This window comes from Nansenia antarctica, assembly GCF_963989245.1.
Source record: "Nansenia antarctica genome assembly, chromosome: 13".
Taxonomy (NCBI): domain Eukaryota; kingdom Metazoa; phylum Chordata; class Actinopteri; order Argentiniformes; family Microstomatidae; genus Nansenia; species Nansenia antarctica.
The window spans coordinates 5,423,636-5,444,821 of NC_137683.1; the positions used below are offsets into that span (position 1 = coordinate 5,423,636).

The window sequence follows — 21,186 nt, forward strand, 5'->3', positions numbered from 1 at the left end:
GGCTGAGAGGAATAACGCAGGATGGGACTAAATACTTCCATGTGGTGTCTGCGTTAGATGCTTCGACAACGGCACGAGCGATGATGCTGTTGGAGGATCCACCGGCTGTCGGCATGTACGATGCACTAAAGACATTCCTGCTGAAACTTTATGAGCTGTCAGAACTAGAGAAAGCAGACCGCCTGCTGTCACTCAATGGCCTCGGCGACGGCAAACCGTCGGAGTTGATGGAGAGAATGTTGTCTGTGCTGGGATCAGCTGATCCCTCGTTCCTGTTCACTCACATTTTTCTGCGGCAGCTCCCGGCGCCTGTGCGCACAGCACTGGCCAGTTCCCCCCTTTCCTCCACCAAGGATTATCGTTCTCTGGCTGCGGAGGCCGACAGGGTGTACCTCGCTAACCGGCAGCAGTTTATCCATGCGCTGCTGCCCCACCCAGACCACTCGACCCCACCTCCACCCCTGGAGGACTATACAGACACCGCGGCCGCGGTGACGACCCGCCGCCAAGCCGACGACGGGCTCTGTTACTACCATGCAAGGTTTGGGTCCAAGGCCAAGCAGTGTCGCAAGCCATGCAGTTTCAGGGTACAGGGAAACGCCAGGGCCGGCGCTCATTAGCGGCTATGGGCGCCGGCCGTGACTGCAAGCTGTTGTTCGTCGCCGACTCCTTATCTGGCCGGCGGTTGCTGGTCGACTCGGGCGCTCAACGCAGCATCCTGCCAGCGCAGGCCGTGGACACCATGGCCGGCGGACACGGCCCCCAGATGGACGCCGCTAATGGCACACCCATACGAACATTTGGCATCAGGTATGTGGAAGTGTGTTTTGGCGGGCGCCGTTTCGGCTGGGACTTTGTTATGGCTGCTGTATCCACGCCACTTCTGGGCGCGGACTTCCTCTGTGCTTTTAACCTGCTGGTGGATATTAAGAACTGTCGCCTGATCGATGCCCTCTCTTTTGCTTCGTACCCCTGTACGCTGGGGGGGGCGGGAGCGCTTTGCCTGGCAAACACGCTGGCCACCGGGGATCCATATCAACGCCTGCTCGCCGGTTTCCCTGACCTCACTACACCCACGTTCTCAGCTGAGGTGGCTAAGCACGGCGTAGAGCACCATATTACCACCGTGGGCCCCCCAGTCTATGCCCGGGCCCGACGCCTCGACGCGGCCAAGCTTGCAATCGCCAGAGGGGAGTTTTCGTGCGCCGCTCAAAGAGCCTGTGGGCTTCCCCCCTACATATGGTAACTAAGGCCGACGGGGGTTGGCGCCCCTGCGGCGATTTCCGTCGCCTGAATAACGTCACAACCCCCGACCGGTACCCCGTTCCACACATACAGGATTTCTCTGCCCACCTGGCGGGGGCCGTCATTTTTTCCAAGGTGGACCTGGTGCGCGGGTACCACCAGGTGCCGGTCCATCCGCAGGATGTGCCAAAGACGGCTGTCATCACACCCTTTGGACTTTTTGAGTTTCTGCGAATGCCTTTTGGCCTCAAAGGGGCGGCGCAGACGTTTCAGCGCCTGATGGACTCTGTGCTCCGAGACATGCCATTCATGTTTGTTTACCTGGATGACATTCTGGTGGCCAGCGCGTCCATGGAGGAGCACATGACACACCTCCGGCAGTTGTTTGAGCGGCTCAGGGCCCACGGCCTCATTGTAAACCCAGCCAAGTGCCAGTTCGGGCAGTCATCCATCACCTTCCTCGGACACCATGTCGCTCCGCAGGGAGCCGCCCCTCTTCCCGCCAGAGTGGAGGCCATCACCAGTTTCCCCCGTCCCCGCACGATACAGTCTCTACAAGAGTTCCTGGGCATGGTGAATTTTTACAACCGTTTTATTTCCCATGCCGCCCACCTCATGCGTCCCTTGTACGAGACCCTGCGGGGAAAAGGGCCCAAGGACGTGTTGGACTGGTCCCCGGAGATGGACAAGGCTTTCGGGGCTGCTAAGAATGCGCTGGCTAACGCTGCTCTACTGGCGCACCCGTCTCCCACGGCCCCGGTCGCCCTCACGACGGACGCCTCTGACTATGCAGTGGGGGCGGTGTGCGAGCAGTGGGTGAACGGGGCTTGGCAGCCGCTGGCCTTCTTCAGCAAACAGCTCCGCGACAACGAGCGCAAGTACAGCACCTTTGACAGGGAACTGCTGGGTCTTTTCCTTGCCACCAGACACTTTAGATTCCTGTTAGAGGGCCGCCAGTTCACCGCCTTCGTGGACCACAAGCCACTGACATTCTCCATGGCCAAGACCTCGGAGCCATGGTCTGGGCGTCAGCAGCGTCAGCTCTCGGCGATCTCCGAGTTCACCACGGACATCCAGCACTTGGCGGGCAAGGACAACTTCGTCGCCGACTGCCTCTCACGGGCGGTCGTCGGGTCTGTTCACTTAGGACTCGACTATGCCGCCATGGCGGCGGACCAAGCCGCAGACTCTGACATTCAGGCCTACCGGGTCGCTCCTACTGCACTGCAGCTGGAGGATGTGGTGTTCGACGCGGCCAAAGCCACTCTCCTCTGCGACGTCTCCACCGTCCTATGGTGCCGGCTGCCTGGCGGCGCAGGGTTTGACACCATCTGAAAGCCTCGGCTAAATTGGTGGGGATTAAGTTTGTTTGGCCTGGCCTCCGGAGGGACGTTAGAACCTGGGCTGGCTCGTGTGTGGCATGTCAGCGCGCTAAGGTGCACCGCCATACCAAAGCCCCTTTGGCACCGTTTGTGGTGCCAGAGAGGCGTTTTGACCATGTGCATGTGGACCTGGTAGGCCCCCTGCCCCCGTCTCACGGATATACCTACCTCCTCACCATGGTGGACCGGACCACCAGGTGGCCGGAAGCTGTTCCCCTGGCCTCTACTACGGCAGCGGAGGTGGCCCGGGCGTTCATTGGGTGCTGGGTGGCCCGCTTTGGCACACCAGGTGACATCATGAGCGACAGGGGCCCCCAGTTCACCTCGGAGCTCTGGACTACGGTTGCTGAGCATCTGGGGGTGAAGATCCACCGCACTACGGCGTACCACCCGCAGGGCAATGGACTTTGTGAGCGGTTCCATCGGGACATGAAGGCCGCTCTTCGGGCCAGCCTGATGGACAGTGGCTGGGTGGACCGCCTCCCGTGGGTCATGCTCGGTCTTCGCTCTGCCCTCAAAGAGGATCTCCAGGCCTCGTCCGCCGAGCTGGTGTATGGCCAGCCACTGCGGGTTCCTGGGGAGTTTCTTCCAGATGCTGCAGCTCCCTGGTCGGCCGCCTCTCATAGAACTGTGTTCAGGGGCATTGTGAATGACCTCGTCCCCATTCCGACATCACGTCACTGCCTCCCCCAGTCCTACGTCCCCAGGGACCTGCCATTGGCTAAGTACGTTTTCATCCGACACGACAGCCATCGGGCTCCGCTGCGGCCCCCCTACGACGGGCCCTTCCGTGTCCTGGAGGCGGGCGCTAAGCACTTTGTGGTGGACATGGGGGGCAGGTCAGAGCGGGTCGCTATAGACCGTCTCAAGCCTGCTCACTTGAACATTGACGAGCCAGTTCAGTTGGCCCTACCCCCGCGGCGGGGGCGGCCCCCTGCCCCAACCTCTGTCCCTGCCCCAGTCCCTTCCATGGCCCGGGCTCCAGTTCCAGTTCTCACCCTTAATCCCCCTCCTGCAAAGCGCAGCCGTTTCGGCCGCTTGATCCGCCCCCCGCCACGTTAACTGTAGTACTGTTCATAAATTGCCTGTTCAGTTGGACTTTTAATGGTTATCTTGGTTTTTTGTACCTTCTGGGTTGGTGAATTCTGGGGGGGCCTGTGTGGTGATTCACATTAGAGACATTCACCAAGAAAGTGAGATCATAATGAAACTCAGAAGCAGGTGGTATCCTATCCGTTATCATGGGCGCAAATGCAAAAAAAAACAGTTGTATCCACAACCGGAATATAAATGTTATTGTTGTTGTCACTGAGTGTATGTTAGCATGTAGCAGAAAGTGAGAGAAGTAAACAACCTCGACTCCAACCTACGTCTGTCGTCTCCTTGTTGCAACTCCCACAACATTACCATTATGTTGTTTGACCTTTCTGGTGCTATTGCATGGTTAAACTCATTCTCGGAGGGGGAGTTTGTGAAAGAGTGCATGGTCGAGTCTGCAGCAATGCTATGCCCAGAAAAAAAGGAAGCGTTTGAAAACGTCCCGCTGTCCCGCCGCACCGTGACGAGAAGGGTGGAGGACATCGCAGAGAATCTGGAGTTTCAGCTGCAAAGTGAAGTGGGAAGCTTCGACTTTTTTTCTTTAGCTTTGGATGAGAGTTGTGACATCCGTGACACAGCCCAGCTGCTCATATTCCTCCGGGGGATAACGCGCGACTTCAAGCTTACGGAGGAGCTGGCAGCAATCCGGCCAATGAAAGGAACCACAACGGGGAGTGATCTGTTCACCGAGGTCAACGCATGCATGGACAAACTGGGACTCGAATGGGACAGACTGGCAGGTGTCACTACGGATGGATGTCCGAATTTGACAGGGAAAAATGTTGGGCTTTTGAAAAGAATGCAAGATAAAGTGAGTGAACTCAACGCAGAGCAGAAATTGGTGTTTATACATTGTATTATTCATCAGCAAGCGTTGTGCAAGTCAGTGCTAGAACTTAGCCATGTGGTTGATGTTGTTACTACAACAGTTAATTTCATCAGAGCGCGAGCATTAAATCACAGGCAGTTTGTTTCACTATTGGAGGAGCAAGAGAGCGAACATGGTGATGTCAGGTACCACACAGCTGTCAGATGGCTCAGCCTGGGCAAAGTGCTAAAAAGGTTTTGGGTTCTGAAATCAGAGATAAAGGAGTTTTGTGAGATGAAAGGCAAAACCATCCCAGAGCTGTCTGATGAGGACTGGATGGCAGATTTATCATTTGCTGTTGATGTGACTGCAATGATGAATGAACTGAACACACAACTGCAGGGCAAGGGCCTTTTTGTTCATGAAATGCATAGCCATGTGAAAGCCTTCATGACAAAGTTGCAATTCATTTCAAGGCAACTAGGCAGCAACAATCTCGAACACATGAAAACCCTGAAAGAAGTCAAACCATCAGCTCCCCTTTACCTGCAGTGTTGATAGTGCACCCACTGATGTTCAGCTTGAACTCATTGACCTGCAGTCTGATTCACTACTGAAAGAGCACTTCAAGTCAGCATCACTGCTAGAGTTCTACTCTGCTCTCAAGGAGGAGAACTTTCCAAACATGAGGAGACATGCTCAGAAGATGTTGGTTCTCTTTGGATCCACCTACATATGTGAACAGACATTCTCAGTCATGAAGTTTACCAAATCCAGGTACAGATCCTCTCTCACTGATGAACATCTGTCAGCTGTGCTTCCCATCTCCACCTCAGACATTCAACCTGACTTTGATGGACTTGTTAAAGCTCAACAGAGACTGGATTTCTCACACTGAATGAAAAAAAAGAACTGAAGAACACTAAAATGTGGAAATATAACAATTGAAATCTGACACTTTTTTTTTGTGTGCACAGTTCTGAAAACATTAAATGTTTAATATAGGCATGTAAAGTCAAAAAGGCTACAAAACTGGGACACTTTTCTTTCCACAGTTACACAGTTCAGTGACATGTCTTGTTTATTTTGGCTACAAAGATGATGTGATGTCTTTAGAAAGCAAAAAAAAAGCCTTGTTTCAAAAGTACATGAAACTCAAAATGCCCTTTGTTATTTAATGTGACTGAAAATGAGTCAAATGTTTCACATTTTGTTTATCATTTTGGAAATTCTATTTGAATAAATGATATTTTTGAAAGCTAACCTCACATTTTAATTGCCAAATAATAACATACACTTTTACCAGCGGTCAAAACAATGCCATTTACTGCTTTTTATATAGAAATAAAATGTATATTATGCATAATTGAGTTCGGAATTTTGGCCCGGCCCTCCAAAATATTTTCAGTTGCTCATTTGGCCCCCTGGGAAAAATAATTGCCCACCCCTGCTCTAGACGATGAAGATTTCCAAAAGCATAAGTGCCTAATTGTCAATATGTTGTATTTAAACCCAATGTTAATAAAGCTGCTGGAACCTCAATTTGCTGTCCCAATTCTGGGGTTTGTCATAACATTCATATTTAACACCTATGCTCTGTGCTGCAGTCCTGGAATTGGAATAGTTCAATCTAATCAGACTAGTGGAGAAGAGCTTATGGGGTGCCCTGGTGGCTATTATTATTAATACGATAATACAATGAAATATATGCAGTGGGTGTATAAAGTTGTTTTACATTATTAATACAAATACAATACAATATACAGAATTTTTACAACATCATTAGTCTTATGTTAGGCTTAAACATTATGTTAGGCTTAAAGTATGAGTAGGGTAGTGGAGATAAAAAAAAATGGGCATAAAAAGCACAATAGTGTGTACAAATTCACCAGAATGCAGGAAATTAAGTGTTAAATCCTCTTTTTTCTGGGGGAGGACCCCCAGACCCCCGCTTGGACTTTATTGTTTCCACATGCATCGTTGCTCTGTAGCATTGCCTATTCATGTAAAATTATAAACCTGTCATACCTGCATTGGCTCTGAAAACTAGCATTTTTTTTCTGTAACAAAGACAGATGTGTTGGGTACCTCCATCAGAACAAAGACAGATGTGTTAGGTACCTCCATCAGAACAAAGACAGGTGTGTTAGGTACCTCGATCAGAACAAAGACAGATGTGTTAGGTACCTCCATCAGAACAAAGACAGATGTGTTAGGTACCTCCATCAGAACAAAGACAGATGTGTTAGGTACCTCCATCAGAACAAAGACAGATGTGTTAGGTACCTCCATCAGAACAAAGACAGATGTGTTAGGTACCTCCATCAGAACAAAGACAGATGTGTTAGGTACCTCCATCAGAACAAAGACAGATGTGTTAGGTACCTCCATCAGAACAAAGACAGGTGTGTTAGGTACCTCCATCAGAACAAAGACAGATGTGTTAGGTACCTCCATCAGAACAAAGACAGATGTGTTAGGTACCTCCATCAGAACAAGGACAGATGTGTTAGGTACCTCCATCAGAACAAAGACAGATGTGTTAGGTACCTCCATCAGAACAAAGACAGGAGTGTTAGGTACCTCCATCAGAACAAAGACAGATGTGTTAGGTACCTCCATCAGAACAAAGACAGATGTGTTAGGTACCTCCATCAGAACAAAGACAGATGTGTTAGGTACCTCCATCAGAACAAAGACAGATGTGTTAGGTACCTCCATCAGAACAAAGACAGATGTGTTAGGTACCTCCATCAGAACAAAGACAGATGTGTTAGGTACCTCCATCAGAACAAAGACAGATGTGTTAGGTACCTCCATCAGAACAAAGACAGGTGTGTTAGGTACCTCCATCAGAACAAAGACAGATGTGTTAGGTACCTCCATCAGAACAAAGACAGGTGTGTTAGGTACCTCCATCAGAACAAAGACAGGTGTGTTAGGTACCTCCATCAGAACAAAGACAGATGTGTTAGGTACCTCCATCAGAACAAAGACAGGTGTGTTAGGTACCTCCATCAGAACAAAGACAGATGTGTTAGGTACCTCCATCAGAACAAAGACAGGTGTGTTAGGTACCTCCATCAGAACAAAGACAGATGTGTTAGGTACCTCCATCAGAACAAAGACAGATGTGTTAGGTACCTCCATCAGAACAAAGACAGGTGTGTTAGGTACCTCCATCAGAACAAAGACAGATGTGTTAGGTACCTCCATCAGAACAAAGACAGATGTGTTAGGTACCTCCATCAGAACAAAGACAGATGTGTTAGGTACCTCCATCAGAACAAAGACAGGTGTGTTAGGTACCCCCATCAGAACAAAGACAGATGTGTTAGGTACCTCCATCAGAACAAGGACAGATGTGTTAGGTACCCCCATCAGAACAAAGACAGATGTGTTAGGTACCTCCATCAGAACAAAGACAGGTGTGTTAGGTACCTCCATCAGAACAAAGACAGATGTGTTAGGTACCTCCATCAGAACAAAGACAGATGTGTTAGGTACCTCCATCAGAACAAAGACAGGTGTGTTAGGTACCTCCATCAGAACAAAGACAGATGTGTTAGGTACCTCCATCAGAACAAAGACAGATGTGTTAGGTACCTCCATCAGAACAAAGACAGATGTGTTAGGTACCTCCATCAGAACAAAGACAGATGTGTTAGGTACCTCCATCAGAACAAAGACAGGTGTGTTAGGTACCTCCATCAGAACAAAGACAGATGTGTTAGGTACCTCCATCAGAACAAAGACAGATGTGTTAGGTACCTCCATCAGAACAAAGACAGATGTGTTAGGTACCTCCATCAGAACAAAGACAGGTGTGTTAGGTGTACAGGTGTAACTGGCAATACTGTTTTTATAAAATAAAGATATTTTCTCAGACCAGATTGTTGATGGTTGGCTCGTCAACCTGAACAGTTCTAAGAATTACTTTTAATACCACTTACAGTACACTGACACTAATGTTGAGAGGCACATTCCAGTTGTTACACTTGAGTATTCTTGCTTGAATGTGTATACATTGGTCAAAATAAGGTCAACATAAATGAAACAGCAATTATCCCCGTTTCTGTATTTCATCATGATAAAATGTATACATTTTTCCTAAAAAGTTGGAAATGTCCCCAGATTGCATCTGAGAAATCTGGTCACCTTACCTTAGGTGAATACAAGATAATTAAATAACATGCATACAGGCCTACTTGGGGATGATAGTCAATTGTCTACAGTGGGCCTGTTCATGTTCTTCACTGTATGGATATTGCAATCATTGGACTTATCGGGAATGTTACCCTTATGAAGACGTACATTACTGTGAAGTCAATGCGGACGGTGGTCAACCTCGCGCTATACGTGCAATGAATATGAATGTAAAAAGTAAATATATTTGCATGAATATCAATATGATATGAACAGTAAATATATATGTATAGTGTGATGCGTACAGGACATGGACGAATACGATATGTGCAGTGTGCACGTATCCTTTGTGTGCACTCCTTCATAATAGCCTACGTGAGAGGCAATATTTCTTATGTCGGTGGAAATGGTATCGATTTCAAAGCGTTTCTCCTCTTTCACCCTTCTGCCAGCGGAGTCGCAGTTGCTCATTTCTGTCTGATGATGCATCGGTAACGTTAGCTACCTTAGCTAGCTAACACCTGGTGGTAACGTTAGCTACCTTAGCTAGCTAGCACCTGGTGGTAACGTTAGTTAGCTACCTTAGTTAGCTAGCACCTGGTGGTAACGTTAGCTACCGTAGCTGGCTAGCACCTGGTGGTAACGTTAGCTACCGTAGCTAGCTAGCACCTGGTGGTAACGTTAGTCAGCTACCTTAGTTAGCTAGCACCTGGTGGTAACGTTAGCTACCGTAGCTAGCTAGCACCTGGTGGTAACATTAGCTACCTTAGCTGGCTAGCACCTGGTGGTAACATTAGCTACCTTAGTTAGCTAGCACCTGGTGGTAACGTTAGCTACCGTAGCTAGCTAGCACCTGGTGGTAACATTAGCTACCGTAGCTGGCTAGCACCTGGTGGTAACGTTAGCTACCGTAGCTGGCTAGCACCTGGTGGTAACGTTAGCTACCGTAGCTGGCTAGCACCTGGTGGTAACGTTAGCTACCGTAGCTAGCTAGCACCTGGTGGTAACGTTAGCTACCGTAGCTAGCTAGCACCTGGTGGTAACGTTAGTGTAAGAGTCTCTAGGCACAGAGGGAGGTCGACACAAAGGAACAGCTGTACAAACGTGTTTGTTAACGTACAGCACGGCTCAGCACCGTCACTGACGGGCTAACACACACACACACACTGCACCGTCACTGACGGGCTAACACACACACACTGCACCATCACTGACGGGCTAACACACACACACACACTGCACCGTCACTGACGGGCTGAGCGAGACGTTCAAAATAATCAAGAATAAATACTAAGTGCAGCGCGCGGCCGTCACTGCCGCTCAAACTTTCCATGCAGTGTGTGTGTGTGTGTGTGTGTTGTGGTCGCTCGTATCTGTGGACTGTTTAGCTCTAGCCACCCGCACAGTTGTTGTCAGCTCCAGTGAGAAGAGAGCAAAGGCTTTTGTCAATGACGACAAATGCCGTTATATAGGCGGAGGGTCCCGTCCCTCGTGACACAAGCGTCGCCTGGGCCAGCCAATGGGCTGGCGCAGTGTAATTCAGTTTCTGATGAGGTCACGCAGGGGGCGTTCCCATAGTTGCCCCATAACTTGAAACCAGTTGGTCACTGAGTAGTGAGTAACAGACTCAGTGAGTACTGTTTTTGTTGCTTGAATAAAGGCTGGCAGTCTTTAATAGCCAAATGTTGTGGACTATACTGGGGAAGTATTTGTTATTATTCAGGAGTAAAACAATAAATACAAATATCGGATTGATATCGGTATCGCAGATACCTGAAGCCCAGGTATCGGTAGTGAAAAAATGGGATCGGGACATCCCTACCTAATTTCATCCAATACAGGCCTTTCAATATCTTATTGATAATCACAACCTAGAGAAACAAGATTTCTACAGGTATTTACAACTGAGGCATTACTACTTCTATAAGAATATAAAGAATAATGAGGTTTCTGAAATGAGTCTCGTCAACATTTGTATTGATGCGTATAAGGGCAACACCCACAAGAAACTGGTGTCAAGAATTATACAGAAGAGTATACAGTCCACCAGGAAGCACTCCACCTTATATGTTAGGGATAAGTGGGAGAAGGAAGCAAACATAGTCCTAACTGAGGAAGAATGGTTGAATATGTAAAATACAATCCACCACCTCTAGCTCTGGACAATGGAGAGAATTTTCATGGAAGAACATTATTAGGTTTTTTATTACCCCAAGAAGAAAATACTTACAGAATGGTACACCGGGAACTGGGAATTGCTGGAGAGAGTGCAACAATTCAATGGCTCATTTCTATCAATTTTTTGGGGAATGCAGGGGTGCTGGCCCAAAAAGGTGACAAAATTATTTTCACTGAAAACGATGGAAATTATAATTGCGTGGCGCCCAGGCACCTTCCTATGATGCATGCTATAATTTACAAGCTCTGTTCAAGGGACACATATAAAGCCTGTCAGTGTTATTCAGACCTATGAAGCAGCGGTAACAATAATGAAAACGCATCTATTAGAATTAGAAGAAAGATGTATTTATTTTGTAAATATATTTTGTTTGTTTTTGTTTTTGTTTTTTTGGTTTGTCACTTAAAACATTTATTCCCACATACATGAAACCACACATCAATCCCAAAAAAGAAAAGTCGCTTTGGATAAAGGCATCTGTTAAATGCCCAAACATTTAAATGTATCATGAGACTTGTTAACCAAGGGCAGTGTGGTGAGTGGGAATGTAACGATGGACATATGTGCTGAGAGAACATTCCACAACAAACAGTATCAAAACTAAACTTCAAAATGGGAATTTCTTAACAAGGTTCCCATACGTAGGGACGTCTACAGCTCCATGAGGGCTTTTATTTCATTAATGCGTGACGCCTTCTTGTCGGTGGGGTTCTTGGAGCCGAAAGCCTTGTCCACCAGATCCTGCTTCTGCCTCTGAATCTTCACCATGTTTTCCTCCACAGAGTCCTTCACGATGAACTTGGTGACGAAGACGTCTCTCTTCTGGCCCAGGCGGTGACAGCGATCCACACACTGGTCCTCTGCTGCAGGGTTCCACGCTGGATCCGTGAGGAAAACACGGGAGGCGGCTGTCAGGTTGAGTCCCACCCCGCCAGCTTTGAGTGACAGCAGCATGATCGTGGGGCCGTCAGGAGCGGGGCTCTGGAACTCCTGGATGACCTGGGGCCGCCTCTTCTTTTTTTTCTTCTTTTTTTTTTCCCCAAAGATTCAAACATTTTTACAATATAATTGAACACATTTTTTCTTGTTTCCCCGCCCCCTTGTATCCACCCCCCCCCCCACCCCCCATTGTGCGGCAACGCCCAACGACAACACAACAAAAATATAATAATAATAAGACAAAACACACATGCCTACATACACACACACACACACACACACACACACACAATAATACATTCATTAGGGATGCGCTATGATATTAACAGCAATTCACATCACCGTGCATCCCTACAAGAAACACTGTCCATCAAACAATAGTACCTGAAGCTGCCCTTCTTGCCATAAAATATATATGTGGTTGCCATATTTTTACAAAGTCCTGACTCTTATGTCTTATATTATAGTATATTTTATCTAATGGAATGTAGCTAGAGATTTCATTTAACCAATGTGATATTGTAGGAGAGTAATCGGATTTCCAATGGATTGCAATACACTTCTTTGCAGCAATCAAAGCAAGATCAATATATATTTTTTGAAATTCATTCCAAGGATCCATATTGATCGTGCCTAAAAGACACAAGCGAGATGATTTTGCAATGTGAATATTTAAACATAATTCTATCGTGTCAATTACAAAGTTCCAAAATGTTAACAACAAATTACATGACCAAAACATATGGTAAAAGTCCCCTTTCTGTTTTTTGCAGCGCCAGCACAAAAAGGACATTTCATTATTCATTTTATAATACATTTAGAACTTTGAACCTCCTTATTGATAAGGCCTTCTATTTTGGAGGGCTTGGGTGCGTCCCACCACCAACCCCCCCCCCCCCCCCCCCCCCCCTACCGCCCTTGTCTTTGCTGTCCCTCCTGTCGTTTTCTCAACCCTGTTTGCTCCACCTGCCCCTCATCTGGCTGTCCCAAAGGTCCACCTGCCCCTCATCTGGCATTGTCCCTCGTTTAGTCTCTGACTAAGGAGCACTAGTTGGATAAGATGAGGAAGTAGGAAGGCAAACGTCTGTCTCCCCCAAACCAACCCCACTGCATTAATAATATATATTATAACTAACTACATACTGCCTGATTACTTGAACACTACTTCTACTGAAACATATGTACTGCTCCATATCTGTACCATATTGCACAAGTTCAAGTAGTAGTCAGGTGGTGCATAACATGCTGTGCAGGTAGCAGTGAGACATAGACGGTGTGTATGACAGTGTATTACATCAGGTAGCAGTGAGACATAGACGGTGTGTATGACAGTGTATTACATCTCACTGCTACCTGCACAGCATTTTATGCACCACCTGACTACTACTTGAACTTGTACTGTATCATATCTGAACTATATTATTGCATACTGTATGATATTACATCCCATGTCATTGGAATCTGCACAGCTTTTTACACCACTGTTCTACAGCAGCATGACTGGTGCAGCTGTAGTACTGCTGTAGTCTCTTATCACCCTACTCATTTACTTGTATTGTTGATTTGCATTCTGCTGCTATTGATGCTACTGATACTATTGCTGCTATTATTGATTGTTGATTTTGTTGTTCTCATATCCTGCTTATTGATTGTTGATTTTGTTGTTTTTATATCATACTTTATTTTATTACTGATCTTGTATTCTGCTGCAATGCCAATGTTGAATGAACCTGAACCCAAGAATTTTACTCTGTGTACCTGTACATTGGTGCAATAAAAGCAATTCTGATTCTGATTCTGATTCTGAGTAGCTCTCTCTTCTTCTCTTTATAAAAAGTTATTCATTCAAACTCAGGGCTTTTAAGAGGCTAACTTGTTTATTTGTACTATTATTATAATATATAATATTATACTATTATTCTTTTTATTGATGTTTAAACATCAATAAAACAACAGCTAGTGTCTATACACTTCTGTTATGTCACAAAAAGCAACTTTTGGCTCAAGTGATTTTGAATTTACACAAAACAACACTTTTGGAGACATTTTTAATTTTTCTTGTTTCTGGTGGGATTTGAACCGGTGACCTTCTGATCCATTCTTCCCCCCCATACAAAAATGGCAATGGCGACATTTTTTATTGTGCATTAATTGTTTAGAATACATTGAGACTATTAAACATGTAGATAATGGAAAAGAAGCCTCAATTTCTCTCTCTTCCTTTTCTTTTCCCTCTTTTTCTCCCCTTTTCCTCTCTTTTTCCTCCCTTTTCTTCTTCCCCCTTCTTCCCCCTCTTGCACTTTCTTCCCCACCCTTAACAGACTATCGTTCCCCTCGCCTTCTGCAGTGTGTCATCTCCTGGGTCTGGCTCTTATTATGGGATGTTAGATAGAGAGACGCTGACTGTCTGAACACACACACACACACACGTACACACACACACATATATACGTACACACACACACACACATAGGTACACACGCACGCACACACACACACACACACACGCACGCACTCACTCACACACACACACATGTACGTACACACACACATGTACGTACACACACACACACTCACGCACGCACACACACACACACACACTTGCACGCACACACACACTCACACACACACACACACACACACACACACACACATGGTCAACACGTCCCAGATCATGTGACAACGGAATGGAATTCCGCTGACTTGAGATAGTTGATGTAAGCAATTTAGGCGAAGCCGCCGACACATTGTGATCATATGTAAGGTACGGTTGAAATACTTAAAATATAAAGTTCAAATACCTAATACATACAGTTTCACAACACACGTCCAACTGCATACACAGCCAAACAACATATTGTATCTGTATCTGTATTGTATATGTAAATCACATGTCATCCCTCCTCTCTCACCCATCCTTACTGTCAGTCTCTACTGTCTCTATCCTCCTTTCTCTCTCTCACCCATCCGAACTGTCAGTCTCTCCTCTCTCTCCATCCTCCTTTCTCTCTCTCACCCATCCTTCCTGTCATCCCTCTTCTCTCTCACCCATCCTTCCTGTCAGTCTCTCCTCTCTCCATCCTCCTCTCTCTCTCGCCCATCCTTCCTGTCAGTCTCTACTGTCTCTATCCTCTTTTCTCTCTCTCACCCATCCTTCCTGTCAGTCTCTCCTCTCTCCATCCTCCCCTCTCTCTCACCCATCCTTTCTGTCAGTCTCTACTGTCTCTATCCTCCTTTCTCTCTCACCCATCCTTCCTGTCAGTCTCTACTGTCTCTATCCTCCTTTCTCTCTCTCACCCATCCTTCCTGTCAGTCTCTACTGTCTCTATCCTCCTTTCTCTCTCTCACCCATCCTAACTGTCAGTCTCTCCTCTCTCTCTCACCCTTCCTTCCTGTCAGTCTCTGCTGTCTCTATCCTCCTTTCTCTCTCTCACCCATCCTTCCTGTCAGTCTCTACTGTCTCTATCCTCCTTTCTCTCTCTCACCCATCCTTCCTGTCAGTCTCTCCTCTCTCCATCCTCCCCTCTCTCTCACCCTTCCTTCCTGTCAGTCTCTACTGTCTCTATCCTCCTTTCTCTCTCTCACCCATCCTTCCTGTCAGTCTCTACTGTCTCTATCCTCCTTTCTCTCTCTCACCCATCCTAACTGTCAGTCTCTCCTCTCTCTCTCACCCTTCCTTCCTGTCAGTCTCTACTGTCTCTATCCTCCTTTCTCTCTCTCACCCATCCTTCCTGTCAGTCTCTACTGTCTCTATCCTCCTTTCTCTCTCTCACCCATCCTTCCTGTCAGTCTCTACTGTCTCTATCCTCCTTTCTCTCTCTCACCCTTCCTTCCTGTCAGTCTCTACTGTCTCTATCCTCCTTTCTCTCTCTCACCCTTCCTTCCTGTCAGTCTCTACTGTCTCTATCCTCCTTTCTCTCTCTCACCCTTCCTTCCTGTCAGTCTCTCCTCTCTCTATCCTCTTTTCTCTCTCTCACCCATCCTTACTGTCAGTCTCTACTCTCTCTATCCCAATAAAGCAGAAATGCCCTAAAAACATGTTTTTTAAAAGAAAAAGCAAACAATGGACAAGTGAATTATGGATATAAACATCCGATGATGGTTTAGTTTGAGGGTGATGATGTCTGCTGTGGAGAGGCCTGAGGTCTGACCAACACACACACACACACCACACGCACGCATACACTCACACCACACATACACACACACCACACGCACATGCACGCACACACACACACACCACACCACACGCACGCACACGCACATACACACACACACACACCACACACACACACACACACATACACACATACACACACACACACATACACATACACATACATACACACACACTCCATGTCCTTTCCTAATAATAATAATAATAATAATAATAATCATTGTTTTATTGCCATGTAATCAACTTGTCAGTCAATTGTTAGAATGTGGTATTTTATGCTCTGGCCAAGGGGTCGGCCATAGACGGTGACCAGCAGTTAGGGGTTCAGAGCCTTGCTCAAGGACACCTCGACACATGGCCGGCCGGGGTCGAACCGCCGCCCTTGCGATCATTAGACGCCGGCGCTACCTCCAGAGCCACTGCCGCCCCCTTTCACGCCCAGCATTAGGATAACTGCTAACTGCTAACCGCTAGCTGCTGGCAGGACCACTAAACATGAGGTCACTTCCTCTCTGAGGTTGAACCAATCACAAGCTGTTTCCTGTTTGGCTTTAGCACAGCGAGCTAACACAGTCCGGGGGTAGAGGGGATGAGGAGGTCTGCACCCCCCTGTACAGACCTCTTCATCCCCTCTACCCCCCTGTACAGACCTCCTCATCCCCTCTACCCCCCTGTACAGACCTCTCCATCCCCTCTACCCCCCTGTACAGACCTCCTCATCCCCTCTACCCCCTGTAAAGACCTCTTCATCCCTCTACCCCCCTGTACAGACATCCTCATCCCCTCTACCCCCCTGTACAGACCTCCTCATCCCCTCTACCCCCCTGTACAGACCTCTTCATCCCCTCTACCCCCCTGTACATACCTCCTCATCCCCTCTACCCCCCTGTACAGACCTCTTCATCCCCTCTACCCCCCTGTACAGACCTCTTCATCCCCTCTACCCACCTGTACAGACCTCCTCATCCCCTCTACCCCCCTGTACAGACCTCCTCATCCCCTCTACCCCCCTGTACAGACCTCCTCATCCCCTCTACCCCCCTGTACAGACCTCCTCATCCCCTCTACCCCCCTGTACAGACCTCTTCATCCCCTCTACCCCCCTGTACATACCTCCTCATCCCCTCTACCCCCCTGTACATACCTCTTCATCCCCTCTACCCCCCTGTACAGACCTCTTCATCCCCTCTACCCCCCTGTACAGACCTCTTCATCCCCTCTACCCACCTGTACAGACCTCCTCATCCCCTCTACCCCCCTGTACAGACCTCCTCATCCCCTCTACCCCCCTGTACAGACCTCCTCATCCCCTCTACCCCCCTGTACAGACCTCTTCATCCCCTCTACCCCCCTGTACAGACCTCTTCATCCCCTCTACCCACCTGTACAGACCTCCTCATCCCCTCGACCCCCCTGTACAGACCTCTTCATCCCCTCTACCCCCCTGTACAGACCTCTTCATCCCCTCTACCCCCCTGTACAGACCTCTTCATCCCCTCTACCCCCTGTACAGACCTCCTCATCCCCTCTACCCCCCTGTACAGACCTCTTCATCCCCTCTACCCCCCTGTACAGACCTCCTCATCCCCTCTACCCCCCTGTACAGACCTCTTCATCCCCTCTACCCCCCTGTACAGACCTCTTCATCCCCTCTACCCACCTGTACAGACCTCCTCATCCCCTCTACCCCCCTGTACAGACCTCTTCATCCCCTCTACCCCCCTGTACAGACCTCTTCATCCCCTCTACCCCCCTGTACAGTTGCTCTACTGTAAATGCGTTAAAAAAAGAAGAAAATAATAAAAAAAATATTTTAAAAGAAATCTCCTCCTTCTTCTTATAGCATTATTACTGCCAATGGCCCCTGGCCCGGGCGCAGATTACGTCTTAATGCTCTGACTGATGGATAGATGATTCACTTACTTAGACGAAATGGATTTCTTGTATTTTCGCTTCGGATAAAGTCAACTAAATACCAAAAATGTAAATGGTCCAGGCCCATCGCCTCTGCTCGGTCCATGTGTGTTAATGTCAACCATGTACAGATTACCCATGAGAAAGGTAACGCGGCCAAAGCACTTGATTGAATAACACATGGACATGATTATTTACAGATGCTCCCCTCCCGTTCTCAACGGGCAGTGTCTTCATTTAGATGCCGCGCCTGCCCTCTGCCGGTGGAACACGGGTACTACACACATCGACCACTGCCCTTGCTTGAAGTGTGTTTTAGTGTACACACGGAGGCGTTTTGAATTTGAAACGCCTTTTTTCCAGTCTCAGTGTCAGACGTACAGTTTGTCATTCCGTGGAGGCCGTAGTCGCTGACAGGCACGCAGGGCTGGGCTGTTGACGTTTGAATGCTGCGCGTGGTAACAGACCAGAGAGATTTTGAGGTTAATTATTGTTGGTTATGAATCAAAGAACAGTTATTGAGTTTAAGACGATTTAATCAAAGTTCAAAACATACATACATACATGTCTGCTCTCCGCTGGCTGGGCTGGTCAAGAGAAAGATCTCCCCCTCCCCTGCTCGTTTTGTTCCCCTTATCTTTATGCAAATATCTACCAGTGATCCTATCAGTCACCTAGATGGTCAAGAGGGGAGGGGCCAGAGTGTATGTGTGTGTGTGTGTGTGTGTGCTTACAAGGGTCCCAACCCCCAGAGGTCTCTGTTGGTCATCTGGTTGCCATAGAACCCCCATTGTTAGAGGGCATCATGCCCTTGCATGCCCTGGTATGTGTGTGTGTTTAAAATATACTACATATTCATACATAGATCATACATACTACATAGATCTTTGGGTCTCACCCTGGTTCATCACAATATGCAAATACAGTCACAGGCCATAGCCTATCACCTTATCTAGATGGTCAAGAGGGCCGTCCCCTGTGATGTCACTATGGCCTTAAGTCAGGGGGCTCTTGCACAACATTGCACAACACTCAGGGGGCTATTTGCACAACATTGCACAACACTCACCTACAGCATATATACAGGCCCCTATCATACTATCTATGCATGTGTGTGTGTTTAAGTAGAAATACACGACATATTCCCCCCTCGGACCACCCAGAGGGTGTTCCGAAACTAAACGACCACAAAACAAAAACAAAAACACAAAACCCCACAAACTGCAACTAAGACACCAAAGAAAAAATAAAAAAATAAAATAAAATAAAATAAACAACAAGACAGAAAAACTACACCAACACACAACACAAGAAACATAATAACACAGACTAACCCAGCACCAGGACCAGCAACCAAAAATATCATATAAACCAAATACAAAACAATCAAAAAGAATCCTAAAAATAACAATACAAATTAATCTAAACACAGTACATCATACATATTTCAACACAAAAACCTCCAACGACCAACGTCTTCTTGTTACTCGCATCTTCAGAACAACCTTTACCGCTGTCTCAGATTGATAACCTTTCCTAGTCAGGAGCTTATTCTTCGTTGCGCTAGGAACAGAACTTCTTTCCTATCTTTGTATAACCACCACATCACTTCTCAACTGACCTCAATCACATACGATATAGAAACAAACAAACAATACACAAATAATGACATTCAGTTATCATAACACATAATTCCCCAACAGTAAGCATAGGACAAAGGGAATGCATTAATGCATAGATCTTCACCTCAGGTGAGGACTAGTCTTCTGAAAAGTTCATCAACGTGGACTGAGTGACTGATTTTCCAAAAACAGTCAATGAGGCCCTGTCTCCTAAGAAAGTCAAAAATCATGTCTGCTATAATAGGTGCTCCTATCTTAGCAAAATAAGTTTCCCATGCCCCTAAGACCGTTTCCAGCCATGCTATCATCTGCTGTCCATTCCCGCCGTTCCCTTTGATCTGGTGCTTCACTACCCTATTCATAGTCTTTAATCTTTTCCTAACTGGTCGTCGTCCGTCAGTGTCATTGAGGTTCAGGCAGTCGTCGGGTCCCCTCCCACGCTGATCAAGGTCTGGGGAGTCGCCCTCAGCATCATCTGAAGCATGATGCAGGCACTCGCCAGCATCCCCAGTAGCACAGGTGTCCAGGCTTTGGACACTCCCAGGCTGGACCTCCAGACTGTCAACACTCTCTGCTTCATTGGTTTCTGGTTCATTGGCATCTGGACAGCTTTCCACTGTCCCCTCGGCTTCAGGCATTGCCGGTAATATCTCTGGCTGTAACGCTGGCATTGCCACTGGCTCTGGCAATACCACAGCATCTCGTCGTAGCTCCTCCTTCTCAGGTTCTCTGGGGACCTCGGCACCTGTTGGCACAACATCCTGCCTACTCTGTACCTCCACCCCCCTGTCCACCACCCGTGGCCCTATTGGGGTAGGGATATGCCCAGACACCACTGGTGTACCCACTCTGATGTTGTTTCTCCAACAGACCCCACATTGACCTAAAGCATGGTCAATCTGTTCCATCAAATATGGACTCCAAAACCCATATTCCTTCGTGATCTTGCGTCTTACCTCCCCCCTAGCCACATGTGCTAATCCATGAGCTTCCCGTATTAACATGCCTAATAAATCTGAGGGTGCTACAACCAACCCCTCATGATTCCTCCATAGACCTGTGTCATCCTGACTTGCCCCCCTTGCTAGCCAAACGTTCTTGTCTAACGTAGTTGCTCTACTCTGTAACATCAATAAATCCTCAAGTGTGACCATGCCCCGTAATTGCTTTTCATGTGCGACCAGAAGACCTTTACCTGCCTTGTCTGCTCCTGTAATGGCTTTGGCTGCATCTTCTGCAGCCCTGTTACCTTGTGTGACATGTGATGAGTCAGACCTGTGTGTGGCACACTTCACTATGGCTAATTCCTTTGGCTTCATCATGGCTTGTAACAGCTTCATGATCTGTGCGTGATGCTGTATAGGCGTACCATCAGTTCTCTTAAAACCCCGCCTCCTCCATACAGCTCCATTAAAATGACAAACATTATGTGCATAGGCAGAGTCGGTGTACACTGTCACTCTCCGTCCGGTTCCCAAGTTGCATGCTTCTGTGAGGGCAATCAACTCAGCCAACTGAGCTGAGCAAGGCTGAGGAACTGCCTCAGCCTGTTCTACAATAAACTTTGAATTCTGTGCTTTAACTAAGGAATACCCAGTGCACAAAGTTTCTCCTACCCGGTAACAAGACCCATCAAGCCAATATTCTATATCAGCTCCCTTTAAAGGCAAAGCTTG

General features: G+C 47.4%; 1 protein-coding gene across 1 annotated transcript in view; it reads left to right on the forward strand.

Moving 5' to 3' along the window:
* Positions 1–4,128: 4,128 nt before the first annotated feature.
* Positions 4,129–21,186, forward strand: part of LOC308169114 (lymphokine-activated killer T-cell-originated protein kinase homolog) — a gene marked incomplete at both ends in the record, with an annotated part of 39,467 nt that continues 22,409 nt past the window's right edge. Inside the window, 2 exons of the mRNA XM_080543759.1 lie at positions 4,129–4,416; positions 5,135–5,310. Of these exons, the coding sequence (XP_080399885.1) occupies positions 4,129–4,416; positions 5,135–5,310 (464 nt within the window). The remainder of the gene's footprint in view (positions 4,417–5,134; positions 5,311–21,186) is intronic.